Consider the following 19,493-nt stretch of genomic DNA (forward strand, 5'->3'; position numbering starts at 1 on the left):
ACTTTATGTTACAATATACTTTACGTTTTTCTCCCCATACACACACACACACACACACACACACACACACACACACACACACACACACACACCCCTGTGTGACCATGCAGTCTAGGAAACACAGAGCTTCGTGCCAAGCTGTCACACACCGTTTCAGCTCGGGGCTAATCCTTCACACCGCTTAACGGGTGAGAGAGAGAGAGAGAGAGGGAGAGAGAGAGAGGAGGGTAAAAAGTAGAAGTAGAGGAGAACAGACTGGGGAGAGAGGGAACAGCGAGAGGAGGAATGGATACGACAGCAGCAGAGCAGAGGAGAGGAAGAGAAGAGAAGAGAGGGAGTGGGGGATTACCAGACACAGCGCTGATCAGGAAAGGAGAGAAACCCTTTGGACATTTAAGCCACAGTAGCTGCTGGATTTCAACATTCAACAAGGCAACTGAAAATGGACTTGTGGAGGGCCCAATCTTAAAGAAACAAATGGACCAATGACAAGTCAATGTTTTAAAAATGGACCTATTCTTTTTATACTTTCAAAGTTAAATTAACACAAAAGTTGTTTACATGCCACACTGGCTGGGAGGATTTACTTTTCTAACCTATACAACTTAACACTTTGCCAGCATTTTAACAAGTGTGTGGTTGTCATTTTGAGTTTCAGGGGGCGATGAGCAATCTGGCTTGTTTATTTGGGTGACTGTTATTTTGTTTAGTCACTTTAGAATGATGATGAGTCACCTTTGGTGTTGTTCTTTAACCAGAGGCTGATGTGTGCCACTATAAAACACACTGACCCATGTAACTCTGTTGAACAAACACAATGAAGGACTTTTCTTCTTAAAAAAACACACTAAACCAAAGGAGGTGGAATGGAGGAGGAGGAGGGTCAAGAGGAGTCTTTTTCATTCCCTGGATGACAGGAGGATCTCTTCACTTTTGACCACAAGAGACACATGTCTCACATGTCCTGCTGCTGAGAGGATTTTAATTATAGATTTATTTTGAGCGACCGAAACAATTCAGAAAGGATTTAAGACCTTTTTTTGTGTGAACTGGAATGGAATGACATCTCGTTGGAATGACATCTTCTCAAACTGGATCACTGTCTCTTTCTTCACCCCATGCTGGATGACACGTCAACGCAAAGTTGCTTTGGAATTTCCCATTTAAACGTTCATAGCCTGGTTATATTATGTTCTCTGACCAGCCTCAGTGTATTCATCGTGTCAAGACAATGGCCGTATAGTCTCAACCAATTAAGCCTTGTATTTCAGAAATAGCTCAAATAGCCGATCTACAAGCTCACAATGCATCATTATGCGACACATTATGAGCTTGTTGATCAGTTATTTTAGGTGTGGTAATGTTCACCTACAGTTTAAAGATGCGTCCAAAAAATAGGGTCTTTGAGTCCCTTTGGATTTAACATGAATTAACTGTTGACTCCCATTGGCTTTGACTCCCATTGGATGTGACTCATGTGTGAGGTTGAGTGACAGAGTTGACTCCTATTGGATGGGACTCATTATGAGAGGTTGAGTGACAGAGTTGACTCCCATTGGATGTGACTCATTATGAGAGGTTGAGTGACAGAGTTGACTCCCATTGGATGTGACTCATTATGAGAGGTTGAGTGACAGAGTTGACTCCCATTGGATGTGACTCATAATGTGAGGTTGAATGACAGAGTTGACGGTGGCAGAGTCGTAGACAGGATGAGAGAGGCCAGGCAGCCGGTCAGCAGCAGGACAGGCAGCTACCTGTCTAACTCCGCCTACAGGAAGATTAAGAGAGTGCTCAGCTTCAGACGACGTGAGCGCACACGCACGCACACACACACACACACACACACACGTGCACGCACACGCACACGCACACACACACACACACACACACACACACACACATACATACATACATACATACATACATACATACATACATACATACACACACACACACACACACACACACACACACACACACACACACACACACACACACACACATACACACACACACACACACACACACACACACACACACACACACACACACACACACACACACACACACACACACACACACACAGTGGTGTAAATAACTTTGTATCTGTTAGGCTCTGCTTCTGGGGGGAAATAGTGATTTCAGATTGTGTGTCAAGCTTGTGCAGATCATCTGTAGTATCACAGGAGCAGAGTCACACCGCCAAACTGAACACAAAACCATTGCGATAAATGCTTGATAAGCGTCTGACTGAAATGGCTTTTAAATTCAACGTTCCTCTTTTGGTTCACTGTTCAATTCCATCTGTATTCTGTCAGTGTGTTGCTCTCTCTTCCTCCGTCCTCAAGGTCAGTGTAAACTTGATTATACCCACAGGGGGACATTCAGGTTGTCTAGGCAGACAAACAGGATAAAAACATTAAATAGGATCACTGCTCTGCCACCAAAATGTGGAATGCCCTGACGCATTCCATTGAGAGATATGTATCACTGGTTTCTTTCAAAATTGGCCAAAAAAAAATTATAACTTTCTGGGCACCACAAGGGGAAGTGTGATTCATTAGTTTTTCTTTTTGTATTTGTTGATGACATTTATTATTGTGTAATTTTTTTATGCTATGTTGATGAATTAATTACATAGGACCACAAAGGAAACAAGTCCCCGGGACTTTTTGGTGTTAACCTTTTAGCCTTAATGTCTGACTGTATCTCATGCTGTTTACATTTCACTAATACCTATTCAATCAATCAATCAATCAATCAATCAAGAAAGACGTTACAAAGAAGTAGTTCAGGGTAAACGAGCATCACCCACCCTTTCAGGGGCATCATATGGGGTCCCATGCAGGGGATGGCAATTGCCACCCCTGAGCATTAATTTTAGATATTTATTTTTGCCGATTCACTGATTTTAGATCGGTGCTGAATCTATCTACATGTTGTTGCCTTGTCTGCAACCATACATTCATTCACAACCTGTTTCAAACTGGCATCCCTATTTTGGGGCGTGTCACTATCATGAGCGAACACAATTTTCAACATTAAAATGTCCTTTTTCCCCCCAAAATTGTGAAAATAATGGATCCACGGATCAGATGCTTTCTGAGCTTGTAGATCCATTATTTTCACTAATCTTCAAATAGGGTTCAAGTGGTAATTTATTTTGCCACCCCCTAGTTTTGTCACGATATGAGACCCAAGTGCAGAACCACACAGGCAGGCAGAGAAGGTTCAATGATGATTTATTAACAAACTCAGGATACAAACTAGCATTAAAGCAGGACATACAAGGGCAGGAGACACCATGACAGTAACTATAATCTGACAAAGGAACACTGAATACAGGGAGGTTTAAATAGACACAGACTAACAAGACACAGGTGAACTCAAAGACAATCAACACAGGGATTGGCTGGCCTGGGAGACAAACAGGACACACAGGCGGAGAAACGAGTAATCACAGGGGGGTGAGACAAGACAGGTAGCAACAACTAGGGCAGACAGGAAACACTAGGATCAATACTACACAATAAAAGTACAATAACAGGAAACAATAGGAACGATACATAATAAGATACAAGGATCCTGACAAGTTTTCAGTTTTTTTTTATAATAACGCGACTGCACCCTTTCTTCTCCTTTCTTCTCCAGGTGTGTTTGGCCAGCGTCTGGAGGAGACGGTGCTCTACGAGCGTCGCTACGGGGTGCGCGTGGTCCCCCTGGTGGTAGAACAGTGCGTGGCCTTCATCAAGGAGAGGGGTCTCCACGAGGTGGGCCTGTTCCGCCAGCCGGGGCAGGCCACCCTGGTCAAGGAGCTGCAGGAGGCCTTCGACGCCGGGGAGAAGCCCTCGTTTGACAGGTATAGCTTTAAAAGGATAGTTCACCCCCAAAATGACCTTTTTTCTATCCATTAGTCTCCTCATGGAGACTTGAATTCATGGATATTTGACTAATGGATAGAAAAAGAAAAAAAACATTGGGTGAACTATCTCTTTAAGGTCGGGTGTGTGAAGGTGTGTTTGGCAGGTATAGCTTTAGGGACAGGTGTGTGAAGGTGTGTTTTTTTTAAATGTTTTAATGTTTTAATTACATTTTTATCCCACGATTTTTGTAACCCATTTTTTTCACCCAGTGCCAATTATCTAAGTAATCCTTGGAGCTACACTCCCTCTGCCAGCCTAGGGAGAGCCTAGAGCCGAGCTCATGCCTCCTTCAATGCATGAGAGCTAGCAAGCCGCTTCTTATCACCTGACTGGGGGGAGTTTCCCTGGGTGAAGGTGTGTTTGACAGGTATAGCTTTATAGTAGAGCGGAATAGCAATACGATCGTGCACTTTTTGTGAAACTTTCAGCATAATTAGTAAATAATATAACATTAATTTTCAGAAGGGGAGGGAAGTCTAATTTGACCTCTGAGGGGTCAAATCCAAGATGGCCGCCCGTTTACAGGGTCTGAATGTCTGAAAAAACATTTAAGGCGTTCTTTCCAACTAAGTTGGGGTTGCCCATTCATTTGATGATACTTTAGAGATTGCCAGAACCCAAGGACATACATTAAATCAAGGTCAAGGTCAAATTACATAGTAATAAGTATATTTTAGCTTGGACACTGGCTTATACTCCAATATAGTGAAACTGTTCTTCCATTTTGTGACAATGTGAATAATACAAAACAAATAAACAGAATAAACCCATGGTGGTAGTCTATATTAATGAATTAATAGTAAATGACAATAATCAAGGTTCAAGGCTTCTTTATTGTCACATCTTGCGTACAGAAAGTGAAAAACAAGACAAAAAAACAACAACTTAACAGTCTCCAGAACAGAGGCACAGTGCAGTACATTTGAGTGCAGCTTTGGCACACTTGCATCGTCCAGTACACCCTTTGGTGCAGCGACAGCGGATTAATTCATGGCACGATTTGGATGCTTCAGAGAGAGTGGTCCAAAATGGTTGCCACCCAGTTGTTTCTTTTGTCCAGCCCCATTCAGATGGCTCTGGCATCTCTGGTTCCTGTACCAATGCCTGGTTCCAACAGTTTGCCTGGTAGCAAGTGCGCTTGATGTGTTGCTTGAGTGCTGCCTGGGTTGGAGGAATGCTCTCTAGTGTTCTTGACTTCTGTGTGAAGAGCTGTTTCCTGGCATCATTCACTTCCGTGCACTCACTGGTTCGGTCATACATGAGCACCACAAATCGCTCTAGCAGGAACATTGATCCTTCACTGACCTAACTTGGCATGTGTAGGAGTTCACTGAAAGCCTCATTCACCTCTGGGAATGACCTCCAAGTTTCCCAGGCAGTCTCCTTTCCTCTGCCAGCGAATGCAGATACAGTGTCACACCCGGTGAAAGTGTGAAAGACTGGGAGAGTCAGACACTGTGTTGGAGTCATTGTGGCAACCATTTCATGCTACAACAGCTATGTACTGAAAGCTTGATCAAACACCAAAGGCAACCCACAGCTCATCGGAATGAAGCCAAAGACAGTACTACCACATCAGTATGAACAGTATGTATGGTCACCTTCTTACACCCCTTTAGCACAGTATCTGCCACATGCAGAAGCAGACAAGTGTTAGCCTCCTCTTGTGAACATGGGGCAAGGCAGGCCAAGTTTGAATCAGCAGGAGAATCAGGAGAACAGACGACTCCACTTCCATTGGTTGCATAAAGTTCCTTGCCCTCTGATAGAGGAATGTTAATTCATTAATTGTCTAAACCCCTTCAGATGTGTCGCCTATATAAGACACCCATGTTTGTTACACTGCCATTTGTTGATTCTGAGGAAATCATTGCACTATTTTTTTGGGTACATTATTACCTTGACCTCGACCTAAATGCATTTCCTTGAAATCTGGTGATCTCGAAAGTATCACCAAATGAAAAGGCATCCCATATTTAGATGGAAATGATACTTTAAAAAAAATTCTACTGTGTTTGGTTCAAAACACACATTGACTGCCAGAGTTTATTCATAATGTACTCACCCCTGTGCCAGCAATTTGCGTGTTTTTTTATTTTTTTGTTTTGTAATTTTTCATTCAAATACATTCTCTGATTGTGTTGTCAAGCACCTACGATTGTTCCACCAGTAGAGAGCAGCACATCCAAACATTGATCACCTCGCTCACCCCCTCCCAAACAGGCCCACGTCATATCCGGTCATTCAAAGGATGTGACGTTTTCGACAATTCCCGGCCCGCTGATCAGCCTGAAAACGACGTGATACACTACGACGATGACTGTTAGTCACCCGGACCAAAGAAAATAGAAGTTGAGCTGTCCGTTTGTCTTTTATACCGTGTGAAAATCCGTGTTTTTCCTTATTCTGGCCGAAAATCAGCGGAGAAAAACAGCGTGACCCGGAAAAGAATTTTTTTTTTTACATCCGGCTCCGGGTGAGTGTGACGTAAGTGGAAAACGAAAGTGTTGATGAGAAATAAACACAGCCGTGCGATCACAGATTAAACAATGAAAATTCAAAAGAACGTGTCAACTCGTTCTTAGGAATCCTGGCACTCAAGCGATGGATTTGAAAGAACGTGTTGACGCGATCTTGGCACTGTATGTGTTAAGTTGGACTAGCGGCCATTTTGGATTTGACCTCTCACGGTCATCAGAGGTCAAATCTGACTTCCCTCCCCTTCTGAAAATTAATGTTATATTATTTACTAATTATGCTGAAAATTTCACGCTTCTTACAAAAAGTGCACGATTTGCTCAAAAACAGGAGTTAACCCGCTGTACTATTAGGGACAGGTGTGGTGAAGGTGTGTTTGACAGGCATAGCTTTAGGGACAGGTGTGTGAAGGTGTGACAGGTATAGCTTTAGGAACAGGTGTGGTGAAGTTGTGTTTGACAGGTATAGCTTTGGGGACGACAGGTTCCCAAACTTTTCAGGCCACCCCCCCCCCCAAATAATCATATTTGAACTGGGGACCCCCCAACACGACAAGCACTTGGAATTGCAGACATTACATTTACGTTTGACTCGGCTCCACAGATAGATATTGTGACAATAGCCAAACTACAAGCTCATCAACGCCTCACACTGTAAGGCATTGTGAGCTTGTAGATCCGTATGCTATTTTCACTATTTTAGAATAAATGAATAAACAAGAAAAATACTTCTTTTTGGAACATATCCGCCTATATTAATGACATGGCCAAAATGAACAAACACCAGGTTGTAAATGGTACATGTCGTCTACTGTACATTTTTTTATAATTCAAAACCGTGCTGAATGTTACTGGTGTGTTGTTGCAGTAGCACAGATGTCCACACGGTGGCGTCCCTTCTGAAGCTGTACCTCAGACAGCTGCCAGAGCCCCTGGTTCCGTACAGCCGATACCAGGACTTCCTGCTCTGTGGCCAGAAGCTCTCCTCTGAGAGGACACAGGTATGGCCATGCAGGAGTTCACAACCACCTCTTCATGTGGGGAAAGAAATGCGTATTTATGTTGATGTTGTGAATTTAGCCCATTAAAGGGATAGTTCACCCCCAAAATTACTTGAATTCAAGTCTCCATGGGGTGACTAATCGATCGAAAAAAAATATATTTTTGGGGTGAACTATCCCTTTAAGATTGGGAAAGCATCTGTCATTTTAGATTTTAACCTCTTTAACCATTATCTTATATTTTGGCTATTAAAAAAAATCGCCAAAGTATAAGTAGTTTTTTTTTAATCATGAAAATGTGTGCAAATCTTTCAACATATATTTTTTAAAGCAAACATTTGTAACTCAAATCTTTGCTTCTGGGGGATTGTACAAATGTCTTCTAAATCCTAACAGTTAAAAAAGAAAAAACATATGTTGCTATAATATCAGTGGTTCTCAAACTTGACATGACATGTATTTGGCCGCAGACCCCCATCGCAAAATATGTTGTTCCAGGGACCCCCCAGAAGCAAAGATTTGTTATTTATTATTATAAAAATAATAGTTGAAGTGGTTACACAGATGTGTCCCCGGTTTTAATGGGATAGTTGACCAACCACTCGTCAGTTTAATCATCACAGTTGATAAGTGATATTCTGAAGAATGCCAACCGTAACGTCTCCAAATGAACAGACGAACGATATACCCTAATGCGAAGGCCCTATATATACTTCTAATGATGACATACAGTATAGCCGATTTACAAGCCCACAATGTGTCGCAGTGTGACGCGTTGTGAGCTAATAGATCTACTATCTTAGCTTTTTTTTCAGTGACAATAATAATACCTAAAATAGGGACAACCAGGTTGAAAGTGGTTAATTGATTAATTAAAAAAAGACTTGTTTTAGCTGTAAATTGCTCTGTGATGGACGGGGCGGTGTCTCCTACAGTCGAACCCATAACTACATCAACACTGTGGCTTCAGAATGGCGTCAGAGTTCTGCCAGTGAGGGAGGAAGGTGCAGGGAGTGTGTGTACTAAGTAGTATAACAAATAATTAAGCACATTCTCTCCCTCCCTCCATCCCTCGTGTCCACAGGGTCTGATGGAGCTGAGGAGTTTGCTTCATGACCTGCCGGTGGCAAACTTCAACCTTCTCAACTACATCTGCCAGTAAGTTAGTTCACACACATGCATGGAGTCTGCGTTCCATCCTGAGCATAGTTTTCACCTCTTAAAGCCTATACTTAGTCGACCGGAGTCCCCCTGGACTCTATACTAGGGACCCTGATTATTTCAGTCTTACTCTGAATATCTTTGCCGGAAATAGCCGATCTACAAGCTCACACGTGTCGTCAGCTTGTAAATAGTCTATTTTCGGTTCATGTGGTACCCTGTTTCTCTCTGTCAAATCTCTCAACAATGGTATGTTTCAATTCAAACTCCACCACACTGTGTGTGTGTGTGTGTGTGTGTGTGTGTGTGTGTGTGTGTGTGTGTGTGTGTGTGTGTGTGTGTGTGTGTGTGTGTGTGTGTGTGTGTGTGTGTGTGTGTGTGTGTGTGTGTGTGTGTGTGTGTGTGTGTGTGTGTGTGTGTGTGTAGATTTCTCAACGAGGTCCAGAGCTACTCCAGCTACAACAAGATGAGCTGCCAGAACCTGGCAACTGTGTTTGGACCCAACATCCTCAGGGCCAAGGCTGAAGACCCTCACAGCATCATCGGAGGTTCGATTGAAAGTTTTGCTATAGCGTCCTGCACCACAAGATGCCCATGCAGAAACCTCTTATCTCCATATTCTAACTTTGTGTGTTTTTTCGTAAATTAGCGTCCTACTTGATCACACTGCAGCGTCTCACACAACAGCATCTAAAGTAGCAGATCTACAAGCTCGAAACGCTGCGCAAAGATCTGCTAGTTTTGATGCTTTTGAATTAGAATCCTGAAAAGTAACGGTTTTATGAGGGTTTCCACCCGACAGAGACTATAATATACATACACCAAGACGTCCATAAAATAAAATACAGTAATATACAGTAATTGTCCAAGCTGTGAGTTTGCGGGTATATCCTTCTCGCAACGAAATTAACTGCCATGCCTTCTTCTCTAGGAATTTGCCTAAAACTTTCAGACATCCAAAACAAATATTATTTTTTACAATGGAGGTAATCTATATCCTAATAGATATATAGAGAGACAGACAGACAGACAGACAGACAGACAGACAGACAGACAGACAGACAGACAAGACAAAACAACATGCACTATAAAAGCCAGCGACGGTTATAGACTGACTAGTCATTTCATGTGGTTGTCTATGTCTATGTTTATCTCTCATCTTTCGATGACAGATGGTCAGTCAGAGAGAGTCAAAGATAGACCCTGGATCTATCTCACTATGACATCATGTTTATGTGAGGCCTGAGGCTTCTCATGGCAGCGCTGTGCAGATTAAAGACACATTGCAATCTAGTGTGACAGCACTCTAAACATACATGAGGAGTATATGTAGTGTGATAACACTCTAAAACTTAACCCATTCAATCCGGTGTGTGTGTGTGCGCGTGTGTGTGTGCGTGTGTGTGTGTGTGAGCGTGTGTGCGCGCGTGTGTGTGTGTCTGTGAACAGCTAATAAGGCACTGTTGGCCCGTTCGCAGCGAACCAGTGCACACACACTCCCTGGATGTCAGAGCAGAACCTTTGCCCCACATTTTTCAGATCGGCCAGTTATAGGCCACCAGGAGGCAGACTTTTGCAAAAAGAAATATATATATATTACTCCAACAGATTTTGTCCAAACATCACACAAATCGGTACACAGTATCTCTATAGTATCTCTAAACCAAACTGATCTGTCGGATTTTTCATATTCCTCCTGATTGGCTAGGATTAGCTTCCAAAGTTTGCGGGACTGGTCCGTTGTGAGTGTGTGTAGACGGATGGCAGATTCATTTGTTGACCTCACATCCTATAGTTTGTGTAGTTTCAATGTACAGATGATTTATTTTTGGATATTGTATTGTTTAGACTGATGATAGGTTCTTGCTTGACCTATGATCCTAGATGACTATTTCTATGCATTTGATGTATTACCTCGTGTTTTCCTTGTTTACTGTAAATCGCTCTGGATTAAGAGTGGTTACAGCCCCCCAAGCTATGGGATGAATGACCAAACTGCGCACGCGTCGCCGTCTGGCACACACAGACAGAGAGAACGCGCTTAAACTTTTTTGTACAAGGTTGCCAGGTTTTGCGAGAGAAACCAGCAACCAGGTCTATGAAAACAAATCCCCCGACGGGTATGGTCTAGTTAGTATAATTGGTAAGACCTGTGAAGGAAGTAAGGAAGTGGCCCAATTATTTTCCTATTGTAAATATAAATGGTTTGTGTTTGTGCGTGTGCGCCCCCTGCAGGTGCTGCCGTGGTGCAGCAGCTCATGTTGGAGCTGATCAGAGAACACCCGTCTCTGTTCAGCTGCAGACCTCCGCCCGCGTCCTGCTCCGCCCAGCCCGCCGAGGCGGGGGGCGGGGCCTCCTGCACGTCGTCCAGTAGCAGCAGCGCCCTCCGCAGGCATCCCCACCTGCCCCGCCCCTCAGTCTGCTCCCGCCAGCTCTCTCTGCCTCTCATCACGGAGCGCCTGGGCGGGGGGGCTGGGCCCGGCTCCGTCTCCACCAGCCCGGCTCAGTCCAGCACAGATCAGCACAACCCCAGGTTTGATTGATTGAATACTTACTCAAATATTTAAATACTAAATCAAGCAACTTAAAAACTGGGCGCTCAGAAAAGCCTGAGTAGACATTAAAATGACCCCAAACATGTTTGAAAGTGATACATATCCCTTTAACTGTTGCACCCCTACTCCTTTCTCCCCAGCTGTGTTCCTTCCGGCGGTGCTGTTGACTCTGTCAGCCAGAAGAGACTGCGAGGGCATCGCTACACCTCGTCTCACCCAGAGAACTGCTTCAGTCCCCTGCCCTCCACCAGCTACCAACCGCCCCAGCACCACCATACCACCACCACCAAGCTGGACTACCAGCACCACCTGGCCTCTAGTGGTGGAAAAAGTACCTACTCACATTTCTTACTTCAGTAAAAGTATCAATAATGCCATGTAGAAATACTCTGTTACAAGTAAAAGTCCGGAAAATTACAGTAAAAGTACAGTAAAAGTACAAAATGGTATCAAAAAGTACTTGTTATGCAGAATGTCCCGTTTCACAAGTTTTCAAATGTATAAAATTCATAAAAATCCTTTGAAAATAGCAGATCTGCAAGCTCACAATGCATCGCATCACAACACATTGTGAGCTTGTAGATCTGCTATTTTCAAATGATTTTTATGAAATGTAGGGCTGAAGTGGTTAATGTATGTTTTGTAATAATAATCAAAATCTACAAAATAACTAGTAACAAGTAAGTTTTCAAATAATTGTAGTGGAGAAAACAGTACAATATTTGCCTCTTAGATGTAGTGGAGTAGAAGTAAAAGTATTGACAATTGGAAATACTCAAGTAAAGTAAAAACATGTCAAAATTGTACTTAAGTACAGTACTTGAGTAAATGTACTTAGTTACATACTTACACCACTGCTGGCCTCTAATCCCGCCTTCTCCGCAGTTCCGACCGCGGCCCCGACAACCAGCGGCCTCCGGTCAGAGGACCCGGCGTTCGACGGCTCCAAGCCCAGGCCGGCGCTCCGCGGCTGGGCAGAGGCACGGCCGAACCTCGGGGCGGCAGAGGAGGCTGCTTGTTTCTGGGCCTCCGGGACGAAAAGAGGGGCTGCGATGGTCGACGGTGTAACGCAAGGCACGGCCAGCGGGGGCAGCAGCAGCGATGCCCTGGACGACAGCACCCTGTCCGTCTACGACAACCTAGACAGAGTGTCGCTGAGCGAGAGGATGGACGAGGTCGGCGGACTGCAGCAGCGCTTCGACGGCCACTACTTCGAGGCCGCCAGCGCCACGGGTCACAACCTGGGCGGTCACACCGCCACCGCTTCCGTAGAGGAGGCGGGACAAACCATCGACTCTATCGACTCTTCCTGGTCGTCCTGCGAGATAATCCCATTGGACGAGAGAGGCGATGGAGGCGGGGATAGCCCCGCCTCGTCGCCGATAAGGAGATCGCCAGGGTTTCCTTCAAACCGGGGATCAGAAGACGACAAGAATGATGATGATGACGACAACGACAACGATGATGACGACGACGACGATGAGGACAATGATCATGTTGACGATGATGGCGACGACGAGGAAGACGAAGACGATGATATCTTTCATCCTAACACCCCGGAGTCCTCCTCGGGACCCACGGACGAGCGTCTGAGCACGGGCAGCTCGGAGGTGTTCCTCCCCTCCGGCCCTTCGGACCTCCAGGAGTCTTCAGACCTCCAGGAGCTCCGGCTCCAGCCTCAGGAGCCCGAGGACGTGCACTCTCTCCTGGCCGAGCTCCGGCAGCAGATGGCCGAGCAGAAGGTGGAATACCAGGCCAGGATACACAGGTGAGAGAGCACTCAAGTTACATAACTAAACAATAAATACTTTTTGAGTGTGTGTGTACACACACAGTCTTTTAGACAGCCCTCGAAAAAGGGGTGTGCACTTCCGTTTATATTTATACCCCTACCCAGGAAAGGGGGCGTGGCTGTGGAAAGGGGGCGCGCCTGTAAGAAAAGGCTACAGCTTTTTAGGCTGGTGCTATTTTTCTGTAACGCCACTAGATGTGGATCACAGGTCACAGGTCATGTTGCAGAACATGCACCACACATACACAGTCAAATTGGATATGTTTATATGCAATTAATTCTTGTCTACCAATCATCTCTCAATACCAGCAGTCATCAGCCACTGGAGTAGTGTGGTGGTATTTACCTGTAGAAACACATTGCCCTCTTGCTGTATCTTGGTGTTTTCATGGTCATAATCAAGGTCAAGGCCAACAATATATCGCAATCGTCACATTTCAGAACACAAAGGTTTAAAATACGGAGATAAGAGCTTTCTGCCCGACAGCAACGATGGTCTAGCCTGGCTCCACCCCCTGAATCGTTTGCCTCGTATTCAGGGTCTGGTGACGCTGTCGAAGGCGGGTGTTTCTCGGTTGAAAATCTGTACGACGAATCGGGATCGGGATAATCCAGTATGAACCAATCGCCAAAGAGTCTTTAAAAAAAAACTTTGGCCACGCCCCCATCTCAGAAATCGGCTGCATTGAGAGGGCTTTCAGACTGAATAATGGAGTGAAACAAAATGAAAATTCAGGCTGAGTGTCAGGCTAACGATGGTCTGGTTGCTATGAGAATGATAGCAACAGTAGCAAGGCGCTCGGGTGGCGCAGTGCTAAAAGTCCCTGCCCACCACCACGGAGGTTGAGGGTTCGAATCCACCGCGGTGCATCCGGCTTTGTCGGGCGTCTATGCGAACACAATTGGCTCGTGTTCGGGGGAGGGAAGCTGGGCGGGGAGTATGGGATATTGGTCATTGCATGTACTCCTACAGGCTGGGCGGCACCTGTCAGCGGGGAGTGTTGGGTGGGAGGAGTAGGACCTACGTCCTCCCGGTGGGGGCTCCTCACTGGCAGGTGAGTCAGTACGATACAACAGCAGCGACAACACACAAATGTGTGTGGGGAGGAATTCATTGGTAGAACGACTAAATGGGGGAAGAAAAAGGGGTACAAAAATTATTTCTTTTTAAAAAGAGAATGATAGCAACTGATGACGTTCTCTTCCTCTGCAGGTTGGAGAGGTGCAACGATGCCCTCCAGGGGCAGGTGAGGGTACTGCGTGCCAGTCTGGAGCAGCAGAAGCGCTGGCACAGCGTGGCAGAGATCAAGATCCGCAACGTGGAGCGGGCGCGGAACGACGCCGACCGCCGCAACGCCACCCTGCAGAGGGAAATGGAGCACTTCTTCAGGATGTTCGGAGAGATCAGCGGCGCAGAGGGCAGGAAGGGAGAACGCTTTGTGCAGAGTTTCTGAGAGGGAAAGGGTGGATCACTATGGAGACATTCACCGATGAGTTACAGTGATGTATACTGTCATAGAGAGAGAAGGTAGAACGAACGGATAGACCGAGTGAGTGGCTTGGAATCATAGAGGAATAATATATCTAGAGAGCGGACAGCCCCACCCCCATCCAGGGGCGGATTAACCCTCCGTGGTGCCCGGTGCTATGGCCCGTTTCGGTGCCCCCTGGGACCGCTTTGTCAGCTGGGGGGCGGGGGGACTGCAACGCGGAAAAATGTCACTTCACCGGCGTGTTTCACCGTTGTAGCGCTCCTTCAGTAACATTTGCTTCAAAATGTCTGCGCTCTTGCGCTGATAGTTGAGTCTCCTTTCACTTTCTCCCCGCCGTTTGGTGCCCCCACAATGTTGGTGCCCTGTGCTACAGCAGCTAAAGCACCTAAAGGCCATTAAGCCGGCACTGACCCCATCTATTCATTTCAATGAATGTTGCTCACCAGCGCATGAAGCACCCGGAAGTACACTTCCTGGATTGGCTCCAATGTCGGAGCCGATAGAGCAGCAGAGCGCACTGGCTTTTCAGACGGCAGAAGCATGGCGCTGCAGCGTTCTAAATGCAGGAGTCTTGCAATACCAGATTTGTCTGGTTCTGATTCTATTATGGCTTCAATAATCCTCTGCGGCCCATGGGGAATTTGCTTGGAATGCTTGGTAGAGGAGAAGAGGAGAGGAGAGGAGAGGAGAGGAGAGGAGAGCGGAAGACAAAACAAGTTGTGATGGATGGATGCAGGGTTCGATTTATATGAAAATTTGAAAAAACACGGGGACATTTTCTTAACCACTTAGGCCCTACAAACTTCTTTGTACAAAAAAAAAGACTAATTTTTACAAATATCAGGGTAAATGTGGTTAACATACATTTCTAATTAAATTGTTGAACTGTGATATTATCAAACATAAATAGCAAATATCAAAGACGGTCGACACTTCCCCAAAAAGGGAATGCATGTATTTGATACAGTCTGACCAGAATCAGGGATGAAACATAAATATATCTCCACTGGCCATAAACATTTATGACCGGAGGGAGCGTATCAAAAGCAGAGGCATGCGCTCAACCTACCACCTCCCTGCAACCCCCCCCCCCCCCCCATCCCCACCAGACATCTCAAAAGCACTGCTACCCCAAGCTCACACCCCAGGTGGTATCACCCGGAGGGTACTACCAAGCCACGCCCTGGAAGTCCTCAAGTCAAACACCAAATGCCTTGATAGGAGCTTTCTCCACTCTGCTATAACGACTTGGAACAGCCTTCCCCCTGCAGGTTTTTGGAGACATTACATCAAGCAGTGTTCATGCCTTTAGGAAGAGGCTGAACAAACACCTCCTCAGTATGTGACTGTAATCCCATGAAGCTCAAGGACACTTAATCATCAAACATTCAGTTTATATATAGGCTACCCCTGACTGAGTAGCTGCATATCAGTGATAGGTTCTTTGAATGTTATTCATAAAGCCTGTATGATCTGCCCAAGCTTAATAATACAAAATAAATTAAAAAATTGAACCCTGAATGTCTGCATGGATGGATAGGCGGATGGCTGGATGTATAGCAGATCAATTTGTTGCACAGATAGATGGACATGAGAGACATGAGACAAATAGAGTCAAGAGGAAACGTTGTGCTTTGAAGGTTGAGAAAATGGAGAGGTTTCACCTTTGGGAGTCGACTTCTCTGCTCCCACGTTGCAACGTTGCGTCTTTTAAAGGCGTTCAGACTGCAAGCCAGTCAAGAGTGGGAAATGACCACCGGCCAAATAACACTGGTAAAGTGGTGCGTTTTCTGAAATGTGACTGTCGTCCGTGAGTCGTGACACCAGATAACCAGTCTTTGGATTGTGTCACTGTCTTCTAGAGCAGTGGTTCTCAACCTGTGGGTCGGGACCCTCAGGTGGGTCCCCACATGATTTGGATATGTGTGTGTGTGTGTGTGTGTGTGTGCGGGGGGTCCCCAGATGACAGTGAAGTGACAATATAAGGACAAGACCTTTTTAATAAAGAAAAGAAAAAGACGATTACTGCATCAAAAGTAATCAACAAACTATACCATAAACATTGGCCAAATTTTCAAGAAGCAAACATTTTGCAGATATAGCAGATCTCCAAGCTCCCAACGCCTAGCAACGCACAGTGCTCTACTGTGCTATTTTCCCAACATTTATCTGTGGAACCGAGTCAAACAAAATGTAATGCCTCAACTCTGACAATTCCTAAGTGCTTGTCAGGGTGGGGGGTCCCCAGTTCAAATAGGATTATTTTGGGGGGTTCGCACCCTGACCGGTGAAGTTTGGAGTCCAGCAGCCTCAAGACAGATGATAGTCCTCGTCCTGGGCAAAAATGTATTATGTTTATGTGAGGGTGAAAGCACCTCCCGTGTCCATGGAAGTAGAGACTTATTGACTGCAACAAGCCTATGATGGTGACAGACATCAATAAACCTTTGAATAGTTCTATTTGCCATTCCGTAAAAACCTGCTTTGTCTTGGAATGCCAGCTACACATCATTAGATTATTGGATCGGTTGGTTAAAGCAAATGTCACTCTGGGATTATATATTTTTTGCTTATAGTTTATCTTTGTTCTTATAATTGTCTGTATTATGTATTTTCTGTACTGAATCCTGGTGTTGACCGGTTACTTCAATGCACGTAGAAAAGATTCCTAATGAGATTTCTAATGGGAACTTAGTGAAACGAGTGGAAAATTGGAGAAAAATAACTTGCTTAGCTTGAAAACAGTTTATTTTGTCTGAGTATGGCAATCAACAGTTATTTGGCCGATTGAATCCTACAACTAAAGTTGTAAATGAATTGTAACCACTAACCAAATGGTCATAAACTTTGGATGTAGATGCTGGTCAATTAAAGGGGACGACCGTAGCTTAGTGGGTAGAGAGGTCCTCTGGTAAACAAAGGTCTCCCTTAAGTTTGTCACTTTGACAGGTAACCAGCTATCATTTGCAGGTTATATAATATAATATAATATAATATAATATAATATAATATAATATAATATAATATAATATAATATAATATTATATTATATTATATTATATTATAAAGATGTACTGTGGATAGTGAAATACAGAAATGGTGAGAGTTTGTGGCTAGTTTTTCAGTGATTCTCAACCTGTGGGCCGGGCCCCTCTGGTGGGCCATGAGGGTATTGCAAGTGGGCAACGCAACCAAATACATATTTTAGAGATAATAATAACTTAAAAGTATTCTATAACATGCTCTGAAAATGCACGCGGCAACCCACCCATGGCAACCCATAAGCTCAAAAGCATTTGGCGGCCCACCCATGATCTGACCAGTTGGTTATGTCACTGATGGGTGGACCACGTGTGCTTTTGAAATGTTCAAGTGGGCCCGATCCAGATGTTCAAGTGGGCCCTGATCCAGATGTTCAAGTGGGCCCTGATCCAGATGTTCAAGTGGGCCCTGATCCAGATGTTCAAGTGGGCCTTGATCCAGACTACGGTTGAGAACCACTGGTCTATAACACTTTGCCTTCTCATGTGTTCGGCTGACACAGCTTCAATGCCATAAAGCAGGGGTCTTCAACAGAGGGTCCGGGACCCCTAGGGGGTCCTCAGAGTTACTACAGGGGGGCCGCCAAATATTTGTGTGATAAGAACTTATTTAATATTTTTTTTACCTTAACCACTTGAACTCTAGCATTCCTTTTCTCAGGGGAACATTGGGCAAAAATGGCAGATCTACAAGCTCACAACGCCTCGCGCTGCGAGGCGTTGTGAGCTTGTAGATCTGCTATTTTTGCCAGCTATTTTTGGCAGCTATCATCAGCTGCAAGGCGTTGAGAGCTTGTAGATTGGCTAGTTTCAGCAAAGAAGTTTGGTGCAGAGCTAAAAAAGAGCAGACTAAGTGCAAAGCGAAGGTCGAGTTTACTAAGTATTGAGAATTTAAGTGGTTAAATGTCTGAAAATACACATTAACATGAATCCAACACTGATTATGGTTGCTGTCAAACAAGTCTATGAAGCTATCTATGAAATCTATGAAACAATTTATCCCATTCAATCAGGGAACACATCTACAAATGTCTTCTAAATTCTAACAGTTTTCTGAAAAACTTATGTTTATAATACCAGTGGTTCTCAAACATTTTTATGTCAAGGACCCCCCAAAATGATATGTATGTGGCCGCGGACCCCCATCTGGAAATATTTTGTTCCAGGGACCCCCCAGAAGCAAAGAATTTAGTAAAAGAAAATCCCTTAAAAATATATATAATATTTGTACAAATGTTCCAAGATTTAAAAAAAAAATAGCAGATCTACAAGCTCATAGCACAGCACTCGTTGCCGCGCCATGAGCTTGTAGATTTGCTATTTTTGAATAGCCTAAAGTATAAAATAATGGTTATAGCTCAAATCTAAAATGACACAGATGTGTCCCCGGTCTTAATGGCTTAATCTTGCTTAATACATTGTATTTGTATACAACATAGTGGGGGGTCCCTGCTTCATCTCTCTCTCTGTTACGGGGGTCCTTAGCCTGAAAAACGTTGAAGACCCCTGCCATAAAGGTTGTATGTATAGGATTGCCACAGGGGTGGCAATCCATACATACAACCAGTTTATTTATTTTTTAAGATATTTTTTTTCTTCCCTTTTCTGCCTTTATTGGATAGACAGTAGGCTGACAGGACATGGGGAGAGAGAGATGGGGAGTGACACGCAGCAAAGGTCATCGGGAATGGGACTTGAACCCATTCCAACACGCTGTAAGGCTGCATTAGAAGCCTATAGGTGCCCGGAACGCTACGCCAGCCGTCCGGGCTCTGGCCCGTTTTTGTACTGGACAATAACCAGTGTGCATGTTTCCAAGGTTGGTTGCAGGTCAAGCAGTGGAGTCACCTGCTGGATTGCTCAAGATCATGAATGACACTTTTTGCAGTTACTTTTGGGATTACTTTGCATTCAAAAAAATCATTTGGAGGAACAGTGGCATGTCCACAATGGAGCAGGAAGAAAAAAAAAGAAATCAGAAATATTGAGATTTATACGATTTAGTCACATGATACATGAGTAGAACTGTTTGTTCACACTCTCTAAT

At 44.6% G+C, this 19,493-nt stretch overlaps 1 protein-coding gene across 2 annotated transcripts; it reads left to right on the forward strand.

The window, feature by feature from the left end:
* Positions 1–229: 229 nt before the first annotated feature.
* Positions 230–15,493, forward strand: LOC308090591 (rho GTPase-activating protein 24-like). Of its 2 annotated transcripts, XM_080435823.1 has the most exons (10): positions 1,468–1,484; positions 1,626–1,809; positions 3,655–3,862; positions 7,272–7,404; positions 8,489–8,562; positions 8,992–9,113; positions 10,801–11,098; positions 11,261–11,451; positions 12,006–12,888; positions 14,126–15,493. In XM_080435823.1, the coding sequence occupies exons 2-10, from the start codon at positions 1,713–1,715 to the stop codon at positions 14,364–14,366; spliced, it is 2,247 nt and encodes a 748-aa protein (XP_080291949.1). In that variant the 5' UTR covers positions 1,468–1,484; positions 1,626–1,712; the 3' UTR covers positions 14,367–15,493. The 2 variants fall into 2 exon arrangements, with proteins under 2 accessions (XP_080291948.1, XP_080291949.1); XM_080435822.1 differs by having other exon boundaries at positions 230–1,809.
* Positions 15,494–19,493: the final 4,000 nt, after the last annotated feature.

The sequence above is a fragment of the Gymnoscopelus braueri genome (genome assembly GCF_963280865.1).
Source record: "Gymnoscopelus braueri genome assembly, chromosome: 8".
NCBI classification, from domain to species: Eukaryota; Metazoa; Chordata; class Actinopteri; order Myctophiformes; family Myctophidae; genus Gymnoscopelus; species Gymnoscopelus braueri.

Excerpts from the sequence above, each read along its gene's own strand:
- LOC308090591 (XM_080435822.1), top strand. The coding sequence starts at position 1,713 with ATGAGAGAGGCCAGGCAGCCGGTCAGCAGCAGGACAGGCAGCTACCTG. Across the intron at positions 8,563-8,991 it reads CTTCTCAACTACATCTGCCA|ATTTCTCAACGAGGTCCAGA; the intron begins GTAAGTTAGTTC and ends GTGTGTGTGTAG. Across the intron at positions 12,889-14,125 it reads TACCAGGCCAGGATACACAG|GTTGGAGAGGTGCAACGATG; the intron begins GTGAGAGAGCAC and ends CTTCCTCTGCAG.